Raw genomic sequence first — 24,603 nt, 5'->3', positions numbered from 1 at the left:
TTTCTGAAATGTCTATTTAGACAATTCACTCTGCATTTGTGCCAAGTGCCTATTCTTAGTACCTGAATAAGAAGTGACTGTCACTCACACAGCTGTTTTGGGAGGGGGGAGTGCTTCCCTCACCCCCCCCCCCTTCTGTGACAGTCGCACCGCTTGCGTTGCGACTCAAAAGGTAACGTTGGAGAGAGAGAGAACAATTCTCCCACTTACTGAATTAGCAGATAAAGCCGGGCACAAAAGACGGAAGACACAAGCAGCCCCAATCATGCACACAGAACCCGGAAAGCATTACCTGAAACAACGCTAGCATTCAGCGCTCTAATACTATTGCTATTATTATGCTCTCCCCAAGCCCCGGGTTCTGGGGGGGAATAAAAGTAGGAAGAGGGTTATTATTATTATTTTTTAATAACATAAAAAAGAGGAAAGGAAGGGGGAAATAAGAAGAAAGGTACCTACTCTTCTTCGTAGTGCAAGGAAAAAGATTCAGGAAGGCAAAGTTCTACCGAATCCATGTGCGCTCGGCAACCATTATTTGTGCACCCCAGCTATAAATCAAAGTTTCCTTGACACAGCACAGTGCAATTAACACAAATGTTCTCCTGGTGACAAGCCTATAGGCACAGCCAGTTGGGACCAAAAGCTCTCACACTCTCCTAATCAAGGACTTAAAGCCCCGATTGGAGCTTATAAATATGAAGTAGGGCTTTACATATGCAGTCCCACTGGCCCAGACAGAGAGCGGATTGGTAGGGCGTCAGCCAATCAGCGCCGGCGAGAGCAGAGGCTGCACAGATTGAGCGGAGCTCGGCAGGTAGAGACGGGCGGAGGGACCGGGGAAAGGGCGGGCGGGGGGAGGCAGAGGGAGAAGAAATAATAATAACCGACAAGTGAGAACGCGCAGATATAAACGATGCAACGTTTTCAAAAGGGCTTCCAAAGCGCGGCTGTGTCTTAACTCTAGCTTTAACTCCTTAGGGTGACCAAACGCTTTCTGCTTCTTAAAAGACAGTTTGGCAGGAAGGAGTTGCAAGCCTCAGTTCCTTTGGGGAAGATTTCATCAGAAGGTATTAAGTTTCGCGCTGCCGTTCTCTTTTCTTTTTTCCCATTGCATTGTTGGGTGTCCGTGTTTTCTGTTTTGTTTTGCGATCTCGCGTCGTGACCGATTAGCAGCGCTTCTCGCTGCCCCATCCTATGCATGCTTACTCGGAAGGCAGCCGCTCCGGAGCTGCACAGGGTTTGTTTGCTTCCCTAGCTCCACGTCAGCGTGTATAGGATTGCAGCCTCACAGCGCGCTTCCTTTGCAGGAAGAAAGCTCCCAGGTAACTTCGTGGGACTGACTTCTGAGTAAACATGGATTGGCTACATGAATGCATACTCTGAAATGAGTTTCAGTTGACTCGCTGGGGTTTACTGCCGAGTAAACATGTTGAGGGATTTGTATGTCATCTGAAATCCTAAGCATGTTTACTTATGAATAAACATGGATGGAATTGAACTGTTAATTTCTCCCCCTTCATATGATTCACCTAAATTCTATTCTACATTTCTAAACTCTGAGTTAAGGGGTCTATATGCTATCATTCTGCATTGTTGACTTTTGTAAACAAGTAAGATTAGCAGTGTTTGTATTTTCATCACTGTGAAAAAGTGACAGGGTTCAACTGAAGAGAATTGAATGCATAACTTGCACAGAAACTAGACCATGCAGTTGTGGAGAATATATGTTTTGCCATCTCCGTGAAATAATAAGAGGTATTTTATTGATCAATATCTTTTATAAGTATTAACTGTCTTTACTTGAATTTAAGTCTTATTGATTTCAAGGAAACTTACTTTCAAATAATGCAGATTAGGCTCTTCAGCAGAGCTAAGGCTCCATGCCTATATGCAGTAACTTGGTCATATGTCTCATTAAAGTCAGCAGATTCAGTTCTGGAAAAAACAGCACTATATCCAGCTGTGCCAGCTAAAATGTAATGGTCTGATAACTATTTGTGCCTCAGCTACCTATGTACAAACTTGCACAAAAACTTCAAGAATATTTTCAATGTGGAAGCAAATGTATTGCATTATTCACATGTGTACTGACAAAATTATCCAACCCCCAATTCACTACCCCTAGCTATAGCACATCAAAGCTGCTGACCAGACAAACCCATTTAATGCAAATAAATGGACACAAAATTCCAGATACTGTTAATCAAAATACCGCCAAAATTAAACAAGAGCACAAGTTTGTCCTAATAGTCTTCGTCAATTTATGTGGCATAAATGTCATATTAATTATCTGTTTTCAGAGCAAGAATTGATTCCATCTACCTGCTGAATAAAATAATTCCAATAAATCATGATGAAACAATTGTTACAATAATAGAAAATACTTTTTTTAATACAAATTCAGCTGTATTGCTTGGCACTTTTTTTTTGACTGAAGCACTCTGTGGTGTAAATGGCATAATCTTTTAGATCAAAACAAATCAGTGCACACCCTCAGAATGCATTAATGCCTTTCACAAATGAGAGTACAACAGCTGTCTCCAAATCTATTTGACGGCTTTTGCCAAAGTAAGATGACAGAAGAAGACATATATGTAAGTGCAATGGAAATATTTGCATCTCTTTGTTTTGCTGAGCAACTTAACAGTATATAATATATTTATCCCATGTAGAGTTGAAAATCTGCTTTCCGATACATATGGGGACACACACACACACACACACACACACACACACTTAGGAATCAAGAATCCACACAGCATAATTGGAGGTCTCACCACTACAGAAAAGCAGATAGTAAAAACATAATTAACAGTAACATTATGCTGCCTATGTTGCTAAATGTAGACTCTAATTAAGATGTAAATTTTGGATCTGAGCAGTGAATTAAAAATACTCTGGGATGCATCCCACCCTATCACGTCACAGATTTCACTAAACAAGCAAAAAATAATAGGTGCAATTTGAGTGCAACACACCTTCCTAAAAATATTTTAGTAGAATAAATGACTTGTTTGTAGCAGATTTCTTTTGATTCTGTATAATTTATATGTAATCAATATCGAAACACATTCCTATACACATGGATATCCACTCTTTTAATTCAGATAAAATTTCAATCGCTGTTCTGGCACAAGAGTTTGAAAGTCTTGTTGAATGTGCAGCTTTGTTCAAGCGTCATATAGATCTTAGTCTGCAAAGCTCTGTTCATAAGCAAAAATTATTTGCTGGAATATGGCATCATGTTCATTAAATCATGATTAGGTGCTGTACTTTTCCATCTGCTAAGCTTTTCATGTCCACATAGTTTCCGCTATCCTTTTTCATGCCCATGTCATCTTGCGCTTCCCCTCCGCATCACCAAATTAACTATTGCTATCTTTCCACCAGACACCTTGCAAGCATCTGTCTTTGCTGATGGTGCTGCTGCTTGGAAGACTACAGCCGTAGCATTATAATTTATGCATTCATGAAAGGCAGTTGGCCTTCTCCCCTGGGATTCAAAATGTCACCTCGACTAGACCTGGGCCTGGAATTTCAACTGCATTCTTGAACTTGGGCACACCAGTTTACAGTTCAGTTATTCTAATAAAATGAAGAAATAAATTAGGCAACTTACCAGATACTATAGCACACTCTAAAAATGCTTGTTTTATTAAAGATGCTTTCTAATTGCACGTGAAAATATAATCACAGCAAATGCTTATTACGTAATGTCTAAATCACAGAAAATCAAAATCAGGAGTGTGCTCCTCTCTCTCTCTCTCTCTCTCTCTCTCTCTCTCTCTGCTTTACACATATATGCACATGCTAAATCAAATGCTCTAGTGTAAAAATCTTACCTCAAGGAATCCACAAAAGCAATAGTAATGGAATCAAGGCTAGGAGGGTGAGAGAAGCTGTCATGAGTATCTGCACCAGTCAATGAGCACTGCTGAGCACTGTCTACATCTTCACATCCCCTCTGTGTGTATAATTATTCCCATGAAGAGTACTGTACATCTTTAAGCGCCTTCACACTTAAGTGCTACAGACATCTCATTGCATCCAAATTGCCCGACTCCTAAACCACAGCTACCTCAAGGCTACTGAAGTAAAGACTCAGTGGCACTTTGCAGAAGCAGCATAGTTAATTGTGCCAAGCACATATTTACTCAAAATGAACACTGGAGAGAAAAAATATGGGGAGGAAATCTGTGTCTGCCATGCATATTACCATTATTGCTTTGAATCCTAAGTTATATAAAGGACATTATATACCCCCATACTGTACTTCCATATACACTGTTTCCACACCAACAAATTTCATCATTCTTTCAATTAAATTTGAATTAAAGGTGGTTAAATGTTCATCCTGGATGTCTGAAATTGATCTTGAACCAATCAGAGTAACAGGTTTGCTATATCTAGCTTTCTGAATAGATTGAAAATAGATATATTTAGCTTTTCAAATTAGATAGAAAAATGTCAGGAAATGCTAAATTTTAAATAATGGTTCTGTGTAACAGGCCCTTTGCGGGCTATACTCCTGTCTTGGACGTTTTTGCAAAATAGTTTCTTCATTTTACAAACACCAATCCTGCATTCACTTATTCGAAGCAAATGTTGCTGATTTCAGCTAAAAGTAATTAGCACTGGAGTGTTAAAAACTGTTTTGCAATTTGTCTTTCCGACTTCCTCAGGAAGTACAGTATAGCACATCCCTGGATACAATATAATCCCCTGCCCTCTCTCTCTCTCTCTCTCTCTCTGTGTGTGTGTGTGTGAGAGAGAGAGAGAGAGAGAGAGAGAGAGAGAGAGAGAGAGAGAGACAGAGAGACACAGACAGAGACAGACAACAAAAAACAGACATACATACACATAGACACACAGCAAGTGACAAGCTTACTCTCTGGATTTCTTTGCATGCTTATATACACTTGAGCAAATGGTAGTAGATTACTACTTTAAAACCGTCAGGCACTTTCACTTATATTTAGCAGAAGTAATGATCACCCTGCCTGGATTTTAGACAAGCTGTATTAAAATATGCTTTCAAATACAAGCACAAACATGTGTGCATGTGTGTGGACGTGTGCACACTGCATCCCTTTTCCTTATATAAACTCAGGTGGGTGGAGCACAAAGTTCTTCAGTAAGAAGTCATAATAATTATATATCAATATAACATATGCAGTCTAACCGACTGACCACAACCACAATTCTTCAGGGCTAGCCCCTGTTTGTTTACGTTAGTACATAGATAGGTATAACAGTTACTCCCCCCCCCCCAACTTAAAATCTCTATTGAAATGCTCAGGGGGCAGGCAGTACCTTGAAAAAATACAGTATAGTTAAAAATGCATTACCTATATCTCCCCTCAGTAGTCCATCAAACTCTTTTTCTAGCACGTTTCCTTAGAGAACCACACAGTGTTACTGTCTCAAGCAGCCAAAGAGAAGATGACTGAGGGAATTCAGTCACTCTGTTTAATTAATACAGGATTATTTCACTTTCATTTTGTGAAGCTAATAATATGACTGGTGGAATGTCAGTAAAAATTAAATCGTAAACTAGTGCAGTGCCATGGGGAAACCTTACTTTAGTTATGAAGTATTCCCAGTAGAAATCTTGAAAAATCGCATACATATTTACACTGGTAAAATACCACATGCTGTTTCATGGAATGCTGAAAGAATTCAAGAATCTGTGTGGCATGTATCAGAGAGCAAGAGTTAACGTTTTCAGATTATACATTAATAAACAGGTTGAAGGTATGTTGTTTCCTGAATGTTAAAGCACTACATGCTAAATGGAGAAGTACGCTCAAGGTCAGTGTTGCATTTTGGACAATCTCAGCCGCTATGATATTATGATAATCACACTTAAAATATTCGTATAGAAAGAGCAAATTAGGCTTTTCACTAGAAAGATGATTATGATAAACAACAATTCTGAAGGGGACAAATTCATATTGCTTTCCTTCCCCGACAATAAATTGCTGCTCCTTATTAGGAGTGTGGTGCTTCTTGTAGAAATAAGTCACCGCACTATTCTGTTTGAGTTACCTTTTTATTCTTCAAAGACACTGCGTTCGAAGAGAAAACAATAGCTCACTTCTTCCCCTATACCTAAGCTAATATTTAAAAGCTACCAGTCCACAAATCGAAAAAGGTTTCTCGGAAAACAAGCAGGCATCAACACCCATCCTGAAATAAGATTAGGATTGTAACTCTGACCAATTGTGGGACAAGATCAGATAGATCTCCCTCCCTCAACTCCTCTCTCCACAGCTTCCTACCTAAATGGAAGCTCCAGGCACTAAAAATAGAAAAGAAGATGGAGTGCAAATATTTCCCCAGTGAAAACACCAATAATCTTTACCGTGAGCTGACACGAATTGCTTGTTACACTGCCCTAGGATATCATGGCCTGAAGCGACAGCACACACACGCACGCACACAAACACACTCAAAGACACTAACCATCTCCAAAGCCACAGTAATGTGTGTTAGTATATGTGCATTTTGCAGCGGCCTTATGAAATCTGACTTCTAGCTGCTACACCTGCCATACAAAGCCCATCATTTGTAGCCTGCCAGGGTTTGTTTTCCCTCTGAATACCTTTGCCCATCTTTCTCTCCTTTCTCTCCCCCTCTATTCACTTTTCTCTGGCATTTATATTATTAATGTTATTGCTATTATTACTGTCCAAGCATAAGCTGATCCACGGGGGAGCCTGTGTAATTTAACCCCTGAAGCGCTAAATTTCTTCACATGTGCCAAAGACACAGGTTTGTTGTTGCCTCTAGCAATATCCCAGGAAGACGAGTGATGGCGGTGTCATATCATCACATAGTGACTTAATCTATTGCGACACCCAGGGAATGGGCAACTGAAAAGATTTACGGAACATGTTTTTAACTGCATACAAACGTGCTATTCCCATTTCCCAATAAGCCAGAGTCACTGGGATCAAACCGGAACAAATTTCACCCACCTTCCACTCCCGGTTCCAAATATTAAGCCCTGTGTCATCCAATCATCCTATTTCATGAGTTGAAATCCCAATGTAAAATATAACTCTGATAAACAGCATTTGTAACCTCTTATTTCTTCTTTTGTTCTTTTCACGTCTCCTGATTAACAAGCAGTCAGAGCGTGTTGAATTGCTGAATAGTGCAGCCTTAGCATGATCGGCCACTCGCTAGAGAAAAGAATCTTACTTCAGTATCCTTTAAAAATGGTCTGACTGGCATCAGAGACATGTTTCAAAAACAACTCTTTAATGAGCAACACCTAAAAGTAGGAAGGGCATGATATTCACATTTTAATATTTAGATGCAATAAATATTGACAAAAAGAAAAATCACCTGTACTGTGTAAAGGCAAAATGATATATATTCATTCTCCCACCATGACATGTTAAATATGAGGATCTTTATTTTGCTTTCTGTAAAATTCCATTTCAAGCTAACATGTTAAGATATAATACAAGTTAGGCATTATTATATCTATGTTTAGATGGAGTTCAATTGGATTTTTTTTTTTTTTTTGTCAACCTGGAACACCAATGATCCATTGTTGTGGCAGGGTCAGCAACTCAGACACTGACTACTGCATTAATATTTTACACCGAGTAGATCTCAGGATCATGTGTGCTTACCACCGTTAGTGACGTGAATGATACACACACAAGTGACATGTATTATTTGGCCCATTTCCATATCTTGGCCTAAAACTACCATAAGTATGTGTAATTTGCCCAATATCTATTATCCTTCCAACTCTGAAGGGGGAGGAATAACAATGGAAACCAGAATTATTAACACTGCAGAATTGCAGTGAATTGTAATGGATAACATGAGCTCATTCTCCAGACCCACCACATGCCAAGGATTATTATGGTTATTTTATGTATTTATTATAAAAAAGTATTTAAAAAAGGTACTCTATCTTTCCATCGTATACTCAAGACTGCTTGTACTGATGACTTTATATCAAAACCAGCCCGATGATTCTGGCCCTAGAACCATTTTTTATTTATGAAGAGTATGCAATGAGCAAGGTTCTCCCTACAAATAATTTGGTGTTGCAAGAATGTGAGAAGAGCTTTGCTCAATCAGGCCAAGGATCCATCCAATCTACAGCAGTAGCCAGCCAAATTATTATTATTATTATTATTATTATTATTATTATTATTATTCCATCCAAATGCCGGAGGTCTCACTCTAGGAAGCCAACAAGCAGGGCACTGTATGTTCCCAAAGTTCTGAAATACAGTGGTATCTCGGTTTAAGAACAGTCCGGTTTACAAACTCCGCAAAACTGGAAATAGTATCCCCGTTTGAGAACTTTACCTAGGTCTAAGAATGGAATCTGAATGGTGGAAGGGCACCGGCAGCAGGAGGCCTCATTAGGGAAAGCGCGCCTCGGTTTAAGAACGGTTTTGGTTTAAGAACGGATTTCCGGAATGGATTAAGTTCATAAACCAAGGTACCACTGTATACTGCCTTGAAATGACTATCACGTCTAATATGGGGACATAGTAGCACAAAACCCTAAACTATGGTTTAGAACTACAGTGGTACCTCAGGTTACATACGCTTCAGGTTACATACGCTTCAGGTTACAGACTCCGCTAACCCAGAAATAGTGCTTCAGGTTAAGAACTTTGCTTCAGGATGAGAACAGAAATCGTGCTCCGGCGGCGCGGCGGCAGCAGGAGGCCCCATTAGCTAAGTGGTGCTTCAGGTTAAGAACAGTTTCAGGTTAAGAATGGACCTCCAGAACAAATTAAGTACTTAACCTGAGGTACCACTGTATGTGAAAGAGCCTCAATGAGCCCTATCAAATTATCAGGTTTCTCTGTGCTCCTGTCCTCCTAGTGAATGGCCAGGAAGAAGACTTTTGCCTAGTTTTGATTCACTTTTAAAGAAACTTTGCTTTGAACCAGCAATCCTAGTTTAAAGCAAACCCTGATCAGTTTTGCAATAAGCCAAATTCAAACCATGAATTATGAAGCAAACTTATTAAATTGGACCCAGTTTGTTTTAAACTGGGATGCCTGGATAGAACATAGCTCTAAACTGGAATTCTGTGAAAGTGAAACTAAACAGGGCGGAACTTTTCCTCCCCGCAATGTGGGAGGAGCATGCTAGCCCAACACTTTGTTCAGGCTCACTCACATAGCGCTAAACGTTTGTTTAGCATTATTGTCTAAACTGGACAAAACTTATCGAATTCTTTTAAAAGAGCATTAAAGCAGAAGTGGTGGAGAAAGCATGATTCCTTGCTGTTTTAGGCTTATGCTGGAATCTGTTTTGCTATTTGCTTTTATTATTGGTTTAGTTTTACAGTTGTGCTGATTACTGATTGATACTTTTAATGGGTTTGTGGTTTTAATATTATTTTATTTATCAACAGAATTTTGTTATAAGATGATTAAGTGCAACTAATTAATGAATAAAACATCTAAAGGAAGAAGTACCAGCTATTTGAGGTCAGTGCTACATTTACTGTTCTGGGTTGTGTCAACCTATACTAATCCTATCAGCCCCTGATCTGCTACTTAGATTACTGGCCATGAGCATGAAGATTGACATTTTTTAAAATCGAGTCACCTAACCCTTATGAAGCCATGAACGTAGGAATTAATAGTCCAATCCTAAGCATACGTACTCAGAAGTCTTATTTCATTCAGGGGGGCTTGCTTCCCTGTAAATGGGTTAGGATTGCAGCCTAAGCCATGGCAGGATTTGAGTGTAATAGCATACCTGCCTACTCAGATACAAGCTCTATTTACTTCAGTGAGTATTACACCCAGGTAAATATTTATAGGATTTCTACCTAATTGTATCCCTACCCCCAACAGAATTATGACCATATAGATTTCAAGCAGAAAACATTATCCATGCAATTTATACAGGAACTATACCACCTGATGATAACAAGAACTTTTAAGGGAAAATAATATATTTTAACTCAGGATTTTTCAGCTGTATTGAACACAAATGGCGCTATTGTTACAACCCACATAGCTGTGCTTAGTGCATAGATTATGGCTTAGTGCGAATGCAGAGCATGTGGGCTCTTGTCAAGAGATCACAGCTGTTGTGCTGCTGTGCAGCACTGAGCTAAGCCATGCATTGACTTAGCATGCCATCCAAACTCAGGCTCATGATTTCCATCCAGCTGTAACCAAGGTTTTTTTCTAGACTTGTAGCTCATGGTTCATCTGGGAGAGCTAAACCACAAGCCCAGGTTCAGACAACATAGTAAGCAAGCTGCAGTGCAGCTGCAAAATGAAATGGCAGTTGTGAAGCAGCCACCTCCTCCCTGGTAGCTTGCACATTTGCACTAACCCAGGCAATATAATGTACTCTTAAATGTGATCTTTTTGCAGCTAGACATTTCCATTATTGTTCATTTCTATTGATCAGTCAGTTAAAGGTAAAGGGACCCCTGACCATTAGGTCCAGACGTGACCGACTCTGGGGTTGCGGCGCTCATTTTGCTTTATTGGCCGAGGGAGCCGGCGTACAGCTTCCAGGTCATGTGGCCAGCATGACTAAGCCGCTTCTGGCAAACCAGAGCAGCGCACGGAAACGCCGTTTACCTTCCCGCCAGAGTGTTACCTATTTATCTACTTGCACTTTGACGTGCTTTTGAACTGCTAGGTTGGCAGGAGCAGGGACTGAGCAATGGGAGCTCACCCTGTCGTGGGAATTCGAACCACTGACCTTCTGATCGGCAAGTCCTAGGCTCTGTGGTTTAACCCACAGCGCCACCCGCATCCCGATCAGTCAGGCCTATACAATTATTCAGCACCGGTCAACAGAGTTAACTTTGTAATATATAAATACTAATACTCCCTTTCTTACCAGACTAAGTCATACGCCTGCTAATTTGAAAAAAGTCTGCAGTTTTTCTCATTCTTAATATGAAGAAATGGCTTCTGGAAAACAATTGTTTCTTTTTTCCTTCTGACAGGGGAGCTGCTAGTGGAAATAGTTTTACGTAGCTAATAGAAAATATGCAAAAAGCTACTAAATTTCTGTGCTACTAATAAAAACAATTAAATGTAACATAAAAATAGCCCAATGAACACCTGAAAGCAAGGAATGATCAAGATGCACATCATCTTGTAAAACTGGAAAATTATTATGCAACAGTTAATACCAAAATATTGATCCCTTGTTACAGTTGATACCGCATCCCCAAATAGAGACTCTGTATCCCTTGCGAGTCTGAATGTAACCTGATGTAGCTACATGTCAAAGATACTATTGTCTTGTCTTAACCTCTCTCTTTCTTTCAATACTCTCCTCACCTGCAGTACTTATCTTTGACTTAATATCTCTGTAATTAATTGAAACTGGCTCCTCCTAAGCTTTGTCACCTTTCACCTATCAGATTGGGTTTGAATTCCCCTGCCCCAACCTTGAATACTCTTCATGTACGTAACTGGAGACCCACTATTAAATGTATGTCTTTAGTCTTCTGCCATAGTGGCTATAGAGATGGTGTTGATCTTTAGTACACATACAAAATACAGAATTAAATAATCATATAAGTTAGGAAAATGTGTGTTTTTCCACTTGAAATGTATACAAATAATCTCCAGTACAACTTAATTGGGCAGAAAATTATCACTGGAGCCTTTAATAGAAAGCTCAATTCATTTCGCTGGGACGCAGGTGGCACTGTGGGTTAAAACCACAGAGCCTCGGGCTTGCTGATCAGAAGGTCGGCGGTTCGAATCCCCGCAATGGGGTGAGCTCCCGTTGCTCGGTCCCAGCTCCTGCCAACCTAGCAGTTCGAAAGCACGTCCAGCGGGAAGGTAAACGGCGTTTCCATGTGCAGCTCTGGTTTGCCAGAAGTGGCTTAGTCATTCTGGCCACATGACCTGGAAGCTGTACGCCAGCTCCCTTGGCCAATGAAGTGAGATGAGCGCCGCAACCCCAGAGTCATCTGCGACTGGACCTAATGGTCAGGGGTCCCTTTACCTTTACCAATTCATTTCAAATATGGCATCTCCAGAGAAAAGATTCTGAAGCAATATGGGGGGGGGGGGTTGAGTGTGTGTGACCTGAGATGGAATGAGTTGTACTCACGTCCCGCTTGCAGACTTCCCACAGGCTTCTAGTTGGCCATTCTTGAGAACAGGATGCTGAAGTAGACAGGCCATTGGCCTGATCCAGCAGGCTCTTATGTTCTTAATGCACATTAAGTTTTATGTAAGCAACCAAGGAAAAATTCATGATACCCTTCAATTTTCAAGAAATATCAATTGAAGGTAGAAGCACTGCAATCTCTGTGACAAAACTTTCTGGTGAAATCTTGGACTCTTCCTGAAGCTACTCTCCTTACAGTGACACTCAGCACCTCAAAACATGTGATTCACTGGCAACAGAAGTAAAAAAGTTGCTTTAATAGAAAAGGTGCTTTTTAACAAACCCTTTACCCACAAGTCCCATGTCAGAAATATGTGCAATCTAAACCAAAATTAAGGGCAATAAAATTAAGTAAGCAATACAGATTACGATTACAAATAGACGTAGCTGCAGCAACAGAAATGCCCGCTATACCTCCTTCCCCAAATCCTGAGAAAAGAGATGTGCCTGCTGCGGAAACAACATCAATGTCATGGCGAGAGATACCTCAGAGAGTAGGTCATTCCAAAGGTGAGGGACCACTACAAAGAAATCCTGCCCATGGGCCCCCACCCCACAAATCTCATTAGATGTGAGAACCACCACCAGTGCTTCTCCTGCACATCTAATTTTAATGCTCTCCCTGTTAAACTTAAGGCTAAATAAAAGTTTATTCAGTACCAGACCCATGGTGTGAAATATTTCACCACAACATCAGCTGTGATCTTCAAAGTGACTGTATAACACTTCAGACTTCAGGGTCAGACTGCTTTTTAAAAATGCAAATATAATATGATGCCATCAGACAAGGCATTAACAAAAGGACAACAAAATATTTTGGTAACACTTGATTGTCCATTTCCTTTTGTACCATTCATATTTGTTTTTTGAAATCATTAAGTCTGTCCTCAGTAATACATTCGGCAGTAAAACAAGAATGATTTCTCTTTCAGTAACTATCTAAATAAATTCTCAAAGTCATATTGAATTAGTTCCTTGTATATCATGTTCCTTCGAAACAAGTGATTGAATTAAAAGTTTCTAGATGAAGTCAAGTACTTAAAGCAAATCAGAATTTTTTTGTCTTCAGCCACTACGAAAACAGAGATTCAAGATGAAAAGACCGTCTTGCCTTTTTTCCTAGCTTACACGGCTCGGCTCGTTTATTTTCCCAGTAGACACACTTGCAAATCAGGCTACAGCTACACTTGGAAGTGCAGGGGTCTAGCTCCTGACCTCAGTTAGGTTAGTCCATCCCAGCTGAAGAGCTCCCCCTTAGATCACTGACTTGCTATTATTCTGTGGTTAATAGGCCTGACCTGTGCAATATATATAATAAAAACCTGGCTACAGTCCTATCGCTAGTTTGAATGCATACCAATTCTGTATCCGACACTTGCTATATAATGAAAGGCAAACAATGAAAGGGCCAAATCAGTTTTACCAAAAATATATTTGTCCAACAGTGTGGTGCAAAGATGCTCCCAATTTAGTCTGAGCTGTTTATGTTGCACTGGATAAGGGAGTTAAAAACAGCACCACATAAAAATCAAGGCATCTTGTGAGAGAGATACGTTTCCTTTCAGACAGCTTTTTCTTTAACCTGTGGCTAATTAAAAAATAAATAAATCCTGGCATCTATGGGAATTTTCTTACAACCAGGAAGCCTGTTAAAGAGAAAGTAGCAGCACAACTCTCCCCCCACTCCAGCATAGCACCCTTATGTCACATTTGCATTTCTATTCCGCTGAACTGCCTGACAATGAAGCAAATGGGTTTGCCTTATCTGTACAATTCTGGACAACAGAGATTTCTAAGCCATACAAAAGAACAGCCTTACCATTCAGCGGTTCAACACTTTCCACTGCAGTCCCCCAAGATCCTGTGGGGAATGCTGTCACATAAACACCTGTCCCTACCAAAAACAAAAACAAAAAAACCACCCTTAAACTGTCACATGTCATGGGCCGGGGGGACGGGGGGACTAATTTAAAACAAAACAAAATATCTAGCATGATTTTCTGTAAAGGAAGCTAACCTCAAGAGGGGAGGAAGAGGAAAGAATTATTAAGACCCCACTATTAAAAGCTTAACCCCAGGTTAAATTATGTACTCTAGGAATGTCGGGGGGGGCATACAGTTTATACAAATTTGCTGGTCCCACCCCCCACCCCTTTGTTTTAGCGCCATCAGAGTAGGGCTCCATCAGATTCAATCTACATGCAGAAAAAAAGAATTTAAACCTGCCAATTTGCTGTAGTTTAAAAAAAATCAAATAACACTTACAAGGCAGTCCTGATGACTTGTGCGTGTGAGAATATTTCAAACTAATTCCTTTAAAATTAACATCTTTCCACTGATAAGTTAAAAGCAATACCAGATTACCAGTCAGGCACTAGCTGAAATCTCCAGATCAGCTCTGTGTTATGATGAGACTTACACCAGCTATAACACTGACTAAGACTTATAAAGGCAAGAAAAGTTCTGATCCAGAAACATCCAAGCTTCATGCTAGCTGTTATATTCTGTCTCCTTATGCTAGTTCTCTGACTTGTACACAGTAAAGCAGGTATCATGGGAAACATGGGCTTCAAAGAATATCCATGGGAAGAACTGGAACCATAAGGGAATCTGGTAGACATGATCCAAGGTTATAAGCAACCTATTTATAAGGATGTCAATATCATACATTCCCAGAATAGCATAGTTGCTGTTTCCCATGACTCGATCCCATAGCTCTTTGGCAAACTATAATAAAAAGTCTACAGTAAGATATTAAAATCATGTAGGAGGGAAAACTTACATGAGATGTAACCACACCAGCTTCCCCACAGGCCAATGATGTGGGTAGTACCCAAAAGACTATGGTAATGAATCAGATCACTGGTGACCAATGTGCATTCTAGTCCAGAGATGATCACAGTCCAAAGGAATTCCTAAGGGGAAGCAGGAACTCTTTCCTAACACAATTTAAGAAGGTACCTGAGCCCTATTGAGAAATTGTTCACTACATATAATCGCACCCTAAACACCATGCTTTGAGACCAACGTATCTGTAAAGGGGCAGCTATGCACATTCAAGTGAAAATGTGCAAGCACACCACATATCTGAGAAGCCTGCAAAAAAACAAGTCCCCCTATATGTGTTTAGGCTGATGTATAGCTGAATTTCTGAATAGGACTAATGATTGATTGACAGTGAAATTTATGGAAGTAATCACCAACAATTCCCAAAGTTCTTTCCATTGGTGTCTTAGAATGGTGGTTTTCACAGTGCATTCTGAAGATTACTGGTGTCCTTCAGAAACTCGCCAGAAGTTCCTCAAGGATAAAATCCATAAATCTCCACAAGCTTCCCTGAATGGCTTGTTTGCCATTGCTGATTTTCTCCAGCAACATGGAACCACAGGGGAGTGCTGTGACCAAAGCATTTATTTACATGGAGTAATGGTGAGGCTCAGGAAACCTAGCCAGTGCTATGTATAAACTTTGTCCTCAAGGACACACTTCTGAATCAAGTGTACAGCACAGGTTCCCTGGGAAATGTACAGGGGTTCCCTGGAAAACTAACTGAGGTGGAAAGAGTTCCTTGAAAATGTAAAGTAAGAGCATTGTTTTCAATCAACATCTCAAGGGACCATGTAACTCTTCTTCTTCCCCACAGTCTGAGGATGAGTGAATATAGAAAGAAGAACATACTATCTTATTTGGTGAGATTTCAACAGTTACAAGTTCTATTACTATATGGTCACATTCCTGGTAAAAAATTACTTTCTACGCCAAGATGTTTTTCAGCACTGCTATCTGGAGCTGAAAGCCCCTATTCCCCTTTCATTTCTCAATTTTATTTTTTTATATGTATAAAGGGAAATTAAAGAATAATAAAAAATGAGAAATCTGAATATAGGTATGAGTAAGAGAGAAACCTATAAATAGCATTGTTAGATTACTGGTTGACATCCATCATAATCTTCAACAATATGTGTGATGCACCATTTTATTTTATTAGTATTTGGTTATGAATTATGCACCATATTCCATCTGTTCCTTTTGCTGGCTCTTTGCCACCGCAGCCTCAGTACTTCACAGTTTTCAATATGTCATTCTAGTTTGTTTACTCCAAGACCCATTTGTTTTGCTTTTTCTCTGATATCAACTATTCATCCTTTTGTGTTTCTCTCTGTAGCTTTCAGCTTCTGTTCAAGTGTTTATATTTCTGTTCCATTTATCATAGTTGACAGTATATGCTATACAGGTGTCAAGACAGGCTAGCAAAGGTTTCCTCCTCTTCAGCTTTCCATAAATATGCAGAATTGCTGGCACGAGGGGGGGAATATTAACAGTGGGTAACTGAGAAAAGGGGATTACTTTAAGATGCAACCAAATAAGTTCCCATCCCTACTTTCCCATTTATCTCTTTTTTTGGGGGGGGGGGATTTGGTATTTTTGTTTGCAAAGTCAATTGAAAATACAGAAAATCCAACACCTCAATTCACCATGCGGGGGAGCAATTGGATGAAGAGGAGGTGTGTCTCTACCCTGCTCTGTCTTGCTCTGTCAGCAGGGCAGCTCTGCCAGCAAGGAGAGGTCCTGGTGTGCCCACCCAAATGGCAGGTTGGAGGAAGCTATCACGAGCTGCTTCCCCACTAGCGGTAGGCAGTGGAGACTCCTGAAATGGGGGCTGGGCTGGCACAGGATCCACTGGATCCTGAACTGGCCCTGCTGGCACCAAGTAAAAGCAATGGGTCTGATCTGGGCTTCTTCACTTTGCCAGGATGGGAGCTGGCATACCAAAGGGACATTTTTACTGTCCCCAACACCTTTTACCCTGGCGGTACAAGTGGCAGAGCTATGGATCAAGTTGCAATAATGCCATCCAAAGATTAGGATTATGTGACTCATTAAAAAAAAGTATCACAAAGGACTCATTAGAGATCCACTTGGACTAGTAATCATTTGGATAGTTCTAGGTAGGCATTCTGTATCCATTGGTCAGTGGCCAAGGATATAAAAATGGGAGATTGGCACAGAGCAGTACTGATCTGTTTACAGAATCAGGCCTGATCCAGAATTTGCATTACTGTTAATAGAGTCTAGACGCAGGGAATTTTGATACTTTGAGTAATCTAAGCATGCAGCAAAATGAGGTAAGATAACCTTGATTTCTGCAGTTGCCTGGTAGCCCACACATGACAATGAATTGCATGCAGGCGAGTATACAAATTTGAATGCAGGCGAGGGAGTGGGCTGGCAGAGGAGGGATTTAGTGCTATGTACCTCCTTTGTTTAGTGGGCTGCCAAAGGAGGAACGCCCCTTCCGCCAAACCCAACACAGAAACAGGTGGGCTGCTGGAAGGGGACCAAACTCTTTGTCCCTCTCCTGCCAGCTCTCAGCAGGCTAGTAAGAATGTTTGCAGGTAGCAATGTTTGTAGGCTTACACAACGCTGACATAGCAGAATGCTGGCAACCCTTCCCCTTCACAAGCTATTGTGGTGCAGCCTATTCAATCACTACTACAGCCTTCTACCACCTGAATTCTACTGCATATTAGTTGTCTGGGGAAAGGTTCCCAGAAGACCTCGATTGAACTGCCTCGCCTACCTTCTTGACTGTGAGACTTATATCTACAAATAAAACCAATTTCAGCAACTGCATCAATTCACTTATTCTTCACCTCATACACATCACCAGATTTTAAATCTATTGAACTTATTCATTCATCCTATTTATCATATTTACTCGAGTCTAATGTGCCATTGAATCTAATGCGCACCTCAATTTTCAGAACCTTGAAACAAAAAAAGTATTTGCTGGCGAATGTAAATGTGCCATCGATTCTAATGCGCTCATTAATTTTCACAACGTAATTTGGCCAAAAAAGGTGAACATTAGATTCGAGTAAATATGGTATTTCAATCAAAAGTATTACCAGAATATTTCCACCACATATCTAACATTTTAAGCAGTGTAACACACTGAAGGCTTTAATTTTTTTCAGTAGTTTTGCATGCTGAACTATTTTGCAAACTGTAAAACAGTACACACATCTTCTCCCTGGCTATTTAGTCTCGTGATTTACTACCTCTATTTTTTTTAGACATCCACTGATCAGATACAGAAATGTGTGTATCGGGGAGGTATATTTTCAAGCCTATTTAATGAATATTAATACATATCAATTCAGAACACTTGAAGTTATTGAGCTCTCAGCACTGAGGCAAAATATACCTTTTTAAAATGCACTTGGGATTTATTAGTTAATGTAAAGGTGGAAATGGCTACTAGGACTTCAATACTGAGGATTGACAATTAAGGAAGAATCATTGACTCAGATTCTGTCTTTACTTACATTGTTATACCCGGGCTTACTGCCATGTTTGTCCCAGAGCGTGAGAAGCAAAGTGGGTGACAATTTTTATTAGACAAATGCTTGCCGGTGAGAGTGCAGCAGCTTTTGACCTTCACACAGCCCAATCCACAATCCTGTTAAGATGAAAATCTTGGACTTAAGCCCGTTCAATTCCATTCACTTCAACGAGACTAATTCTGCTTAAAAGAAAATATTTTGTCTCGAGAGAATTGTGCATAAAATTAAGAGAACCAGCACCTCATGAAAGAGCTCTGTTTAGTTTCACATCTTACACATGTAATGGATAAAATGGATGGGTCTCAGGGAGACTGATTTTAAGCCTTTGTCATATACAGTGGTACCTCGGGTTAAGAACTTAATTCGTTCTGGAGGTCCATTCTTAACCTGAAACTGTTCTTAACCTGAGGTAGCACTCTAGCTAATGGGGCCTCCTGCTATCGCGACGCCGTCGGAGCACAATTTCTGTTCTCATCCTGAAGCAAAGTTTTTAACCCGAGGTACTATTTCTGGGTTAGTGGAGTCTGTAACCTGAAGCATCTGTAACCTGAAGTGTCTGTAACCTGAGGTACCACTGTACATTAATTTATTTAGGATAGTTAGAATGTATGTTCTAAATCCCACTGCTTCTGCTTCTAAATACCTTCTAAAGTTTAATGGAACTTGGTTATACAGTCAACTCTCTGAAAGTCCAAATTATGAAGGCCACCAAATGCCAAACTCAAGAAGCATTAAGAAAGCATACCAGTCTGTTGATATGTCTCCCCCAGAAAGTGGTAGAAGTAATCTGGTGGAGTAGAGGGAGATATCAGTTGCCAAATTGAATGTTACTCTGTTGCATCCACACTATATGTTTAAAGCACTCTTATAACACTTTAACAGTCACAAGTCCTCCAAAGAATCCTGGGAATTGTAGTTTAAGAGTGTTAGTAGTTTTGGCTGTGTGACCACTCTCCTAGCAACCCTTAACAAACTACAGTTCCCAGCAGTCTTTGGGGGTAAGCCATGACTGTTAAAGAGTGCTTTAAATGTATAATGTCAATGTGAACACAATTTGATACTACTTTGACTCTTCAGGATAGACTGTCCAGTCTGCATAAATAGGAAATATATTTCTTAAATTGTAGTCATTGGAATTCTAAAAAAAAACTTAGTTATTGCCTGCATCGCTGTGCAAGACATGCCATAAACAATGCACTGATAAAGCAGTGTACACATATATGCTTTGAATGGACTCTGTTTTCTATACCATCCCATGAACTGTGTGTAAGGCACAGAACCATCACATCTAGAAAAACAAGGCATGCCACATGGCAAAATAACAAACCAAGAGAAGCCTAAAACAAATTATGAAAACTATGAAACATGTAGATTAGGTGATGTGAGGCCACCCTTGAGCCAAGTCCAGAAGCTACAGGTATGGCAGAATGCCACCGCAGATGGGAGCAGATGGCTGACAGTGTGTTGCACCTCTTCTGAAACATCTGCACTAGCTGCCTTTATGCTACTGGTTCAAGATCAAGGTTCTTGTGTTGCTACACAAGTCCCTAACAACTTGGGTCCAAGAAACTGTAAGGACCACATAATATCCCCTTACAGCTTGCTCACTCCAGATCACCTTTAGGAGTGATGTTAGTAATAACAGAGACTCAGTAACTTCAGTCCCATGCCATGGAACACTCTTTAAGCAGAGATTGATCAGGCAACCTAGCTTTTGACTTTCAGGTGTTTCTTAAAGGACATTATATGCCAACAGGCCTTGCAGGTGTTTAAAACTTTCTTGATTGAGCCAGTCCTTTTAATAATAATGAAGAAGAAGAAGAGGAGGAGGAGGAGGAAGAAGAACAGAGAGGAGGAGTTTGGATTTGATATCCTGCTTTATCACTACCCGAAGGAGTCTCAAACCGGCTAACATTCTCCTTTCCCTTCCTCCCCCACAACAAACACTCTGTGAGGTGAGTGGGGCTGAGAGACTTCAGAGAAGTGCGACTAGCCCAAGGTCACCCAGCAGCTGCATGTGGAGGAGCGGGGAAGTGAACCCGGTTCACCAGATTACGAGTCCACCACTCTTAACCACTACACCACATTGGCTCTCCATCTTGTCCTTAAAGGTGCTTTATGCTGTATACCATCTTGATAGTTTATGAGACTGTGATATATAAATACTTTTATTTAAAAATAAATAAATAAATACAACGAAGGGATACACTGGAGCATCTATTCTATTGCTTCTCTCCTTGTATTTTAATTTTTCACGATTCCAGGTAGATTCAGATGGTTGTTTCTTTCTTATCACTGCCAAATTTGGGGATAATTCAAATATGTGGTTGCTGGTCTAAAGAAAGTTATTATCAGAAATGCTACTGTGCCTTGGAACCTTTCGTTCCACAGGGATTATACACTTTGCTGTTTGGAAAAGACATCAAACAATAGGGGGGGGGACTATTACAATTCATCCTCAGTCAACTACAGTCATCCTAAAATACTATTTCATTCAGTCTAATTATTTCTTTGCAACTATGCTGGTATGCTCACATTATTTTATAGAGAATAACTAATTAGTTTCCCATATAAAAGTTTAATTAATGTGACAAGGCTATTGCATTTTTCCTTTAACAAGCATCCCATTTTGCCTGTGTGTGTGTGTATGAGAGAGAGGGGGGGACAGAGAGAGAGAGAGAGAAAGAACAGTTTCACAACTGAGTGCCATCATGTGCACTGGGGCAAATCCTACCCTATTGACCAATGCTACACATTTGTTTGCATTGTCTCTCTGGTTCAACAAGTCTGCACTGACAGCACCTGTTAAAGCTGCTTCAACTAAGCTGTTCTGCATTTGCCTAGCTGGATTTGGGTTTCCTGGATCCCTGACTGAATACAAAGTGAGCAGAAAAACCACTGTTTGGCAACAAGCACAGTGGGGAATACACTGTCTGTTGGTATACAAATGCGCAAATGTGTTCCTCATAACATCTCCAAGGGAGCATGCTGCTTGAGTTTCAGTGCTGTTGAGATCAAAATGATCTCCTTTGTTGTCAGTTGTTTAAAAGCAGCTGTTTAATGTAACTTCAAATGATCTGCTTGAATGAAGTTGTCATTCTTGCTTTCTCCTTTAACATAGTTAAAAAGCAGTATCTAGCCACAATACACTATTTTTCTGTTGTTCTTCTGAAAAGTTATACATTTTACATATTTCAGGTATCCTAGCACAATAATGAGCACCGAATAGAAGTGCTAAAATGTATATATTTGGACTCCAAAATTCTCTTTTCTGAAAGTGTACTCTATAGATATTTTTCTGTTAAAATAGGATACCCTCTGCAGCTCCACAAATGAATATCCCACAAATTAAAGATGAACACCACCACTTAGCAGTGCTCCTAGAAAGTGGAGATACTTATTGCATTTCCTTAAAATGACACAGATTAAAGCAATTCAGTTCTTACCAATACTTATTAAGTAGGAAAATTCAGTAAGCATTTTTCATTTGGATAAACAGATTGAAAGCACACAGTACTACCTAATCTTTAAAAATATTGGCAGTCCTCTAATGAACAATAGAGGGCACTAATGCTTCTAATCTGGCAAAAGCATCACATCAGAGGGAAGAAAGTAGCAAGGCAACATATAGCACACAAACCCCATCATATATTCTAAAGATGTATAACAACGTACATGATTTCATTTCTAACAGTTTTCACTCTCCTCTAAAAGTTGCATTTTGCTTTATAGAAATAAAGTGATTATATGGTGTGCAGCATTCCAAGTTTGGGAAAGTGTTTTCATTAAGCTTTCTTCATAAAAAGTATTATTAAGTATATTTTGTCACATTATTCCTGGTCAGATATCTGCAGCTGTTATACACCCATTTTTAAAAAAGGTTAGCTCCACTTAACACAAGATATAAAATTTGATTTATTTGTTTGTTTGTTTAATTATATTTGCCTAGTTATATTTTAAAGATAGGTGCTATAGGCTAACAAAGGAGCCAAGCACAGGTAAATAAAGCCAGTCGCCAGATATCAAAGTGATATCTGCTACATACACAGTTGTTGACATAAAAATGCAAAGGCACACAGCACAATCCAATACATGTCTCCTCAAAAGTAATTTTACAATGGAGCTAACTCCCAGGTAAATGTGCCTAGGATTGCAACTACAACTTGTAACTGAAGGATACTTTGCCTTTCAAATTAGTTAGACATCTATAGGTATCGTAAAATATATCAAACACCAACAAGTAAACATTTCCCCCTTTGGTTCATATGCAGTTTAACATTAACGTGAGAGAGGTGAATTTCTCTGTAACATACTAACCTGCAAAAGATAAATAAATCAAGGTTATCTATTGCCCCCAAATGCAACAAAACATTAATATTTCCTGATCATCTACTAGTAGTATTCACTTTGGCTTAAAAAGCACCTGCAGGTTCATATTATAGATGTGAAGCAACATTAAGTTTTCACAGTTAATAAAGACCTCTGCTTCTGAATAGCAACTGAGACACCTTGGGCACAATTCTTGACATCAACATGATCCATTATTTATTTATTTATTTATTTTTGGCCCTGCTGCTTTCTGTGGAATCATTGTTTAAATCAAATTTGCAAGCCCAGCTTCATCAGTATACAAAATTTGTACATGCCCTTTTTATGGTCCAGATCCAAAGCTTACTGAAATCAGCATGAGCAACCTCATTAAACGGTTTCAAAACAAGACATCTGTGCTTTGCTATGTTTATGGGAGCGTGCAATATGTTGGCTTCTAAATATTTCTTAGTGTCTGTAAAGTTCTCAAACAACACATGCTATTGGAAAGCTGTACTTACAAGTCACCAAGAGTACACTGAGGAAGGGATAAGAAACATTATTTTGGCTGTGTATGTACTGTATTTATCATTTTACTGAATCACATCAAAGATTGTCAGAGCAGAGAAACAACCAGCTCACATCCAACTGGCTGATAGTGGCTACCAAAGTTGTACAAAGTATAAAAGTATGGCCACAATAAAGCAAATCACATAAAAAATGAGATATCTTCCACTTGTCCATGCACCATAAATCCTGGCCTTCAGCAGCTCAGCTACATATGACTGCAACTACTATTATTATTCTGTATGTCATTTGGCTGTCTTGCCACTGTTGCTTGGAGGCCCCATACAGGTCAAAAATTATACTGGTTTTCAGTGTTACTCTTTCCCCTGCAGTCATAAGTACTCTAAAAAAGTAATTTCATTACAAAACTGCAGGATACATAAAAACATAATCTCAAATATTTTGAAGGACACAAAGGATGACTCATCTGTACCACTTGACCCTATTCCTGCTCTTCTCCCAAGGCGTCATCCACCACTTCACCATACTGATCAGCTGTCTTCCTCTATCTCAATCACCGTTTGACACAACATTACTTTCTTTTCAACCCACAGATTATGAACTACTGTACAAAGAGTAATGCAGAGGCAGATACCATATAGGTATTAGGCTGTCAAGGCTCCTAGATCATTGGAATCATCAGTATCCGATCCTAAATTCTACTCCCAATTCATTAGATTTGTAATCTTAAACAAAAACTTATGATTCAGCAAGAGTTATATGATTTATGTTAAGGGATAATAACTGTGCAATAATTTGTTGTTTTGTCGTTTAGTCGTGTCCGACTCTTCGTGGCCCCATGGACCAGAGCACTCCAGGCACTTCTGTCTATTCCCACTCCTGTCTATTCCACTCCTGTGTAAAGTAGGCTCACATTTTTACTTTACCAGTTACCCATTTTTACTTTTTCAGTTAAATTTCTGGAGATTTACTGGTGGTGGTGAGTCAGCTCAAATTCTTGCATTACAAAGACCAGCTATGCATGTAATATGCAATATTTTTCTTACAGCTGTAAATCATAGAGCTTTGGGGTTTTTTTAATTGAATAAAGCACTGTAAACCATGTGTGTCATTGTAATGGATTGCTTTGAAGTCATTTCTGCACCAGGGGAAGTAATTTTTACCCCCCCATCCCATATTTTGCCTGACCTGCCCTTTATTTGGCCTGACCAAAGGTGGCAACCCACACTGCAATGCATTAGCCATTTTGCTGCACATTCACTAA

The 24,603-nt window shown here is 39.7% G+C and overlaps 1 protein-coding gene and 1 long non-coding RNA gene across 17 annotated transcripts in view; one reads left to right on the top strand and one right to left on the bottom strand.

Annotated features, from left to right (window-relative positions):
* Positions 1-24,603, bottom strand: part of ESRRG (estrogen related receptor gamma) — a 485,944-nt gene that overhangs the window by 198,616 nt on the left and 262,725 nt on the right. For 2 of the 16 annotated variants that reach the window (XM_081186041.1, XM_081186030.1), the window contains exon 1: positions 460-684. The exons of 13 other annotated variants lie outside the window; for them this stretch is intronic. Coding sequence is in view for 1 of the 3 variants with exons in the window: in XM_081186032.1 (XP_081042158.1) it covers positions 460-515 (56 nt within the window). In the remaining 2 variants the exon portion in view is untranslated. Of the gene's footprint in view, positions 1-459; positions 686-24,603 lie in introns of those variants that run through there. One more of the 16 variants, XM_081186032.1, reaches the window with a different exon arrangement.
* On the top strand, positions 885-16,038 carry LOC308582722. Its single transcript, XR_014005804.1, has 3 exons — positions 885-1,067; positions 9,407-9,482; positions 15,800-16,038. It is a non-coding gene; the product is annotated as an uncharacterized lncRNA (long non-coding RNA).

Source organism: Podarcis bocagei (assembly GCF_964188305.1).
Source record: "Podarcis bocagei genome assembly, chromosome: 3".
In the NCBI taxonomy this organism is placed as follows: domain Eukaryota; kingdom Metazoa; phylum Chordata; class Lepidosauria; order Squamata; family Lacertidae; genus Podarcis; species Podarcis bocagei.
This window is presented reverse-complemented; position numbering and strand designations above follow the sequence as displayed.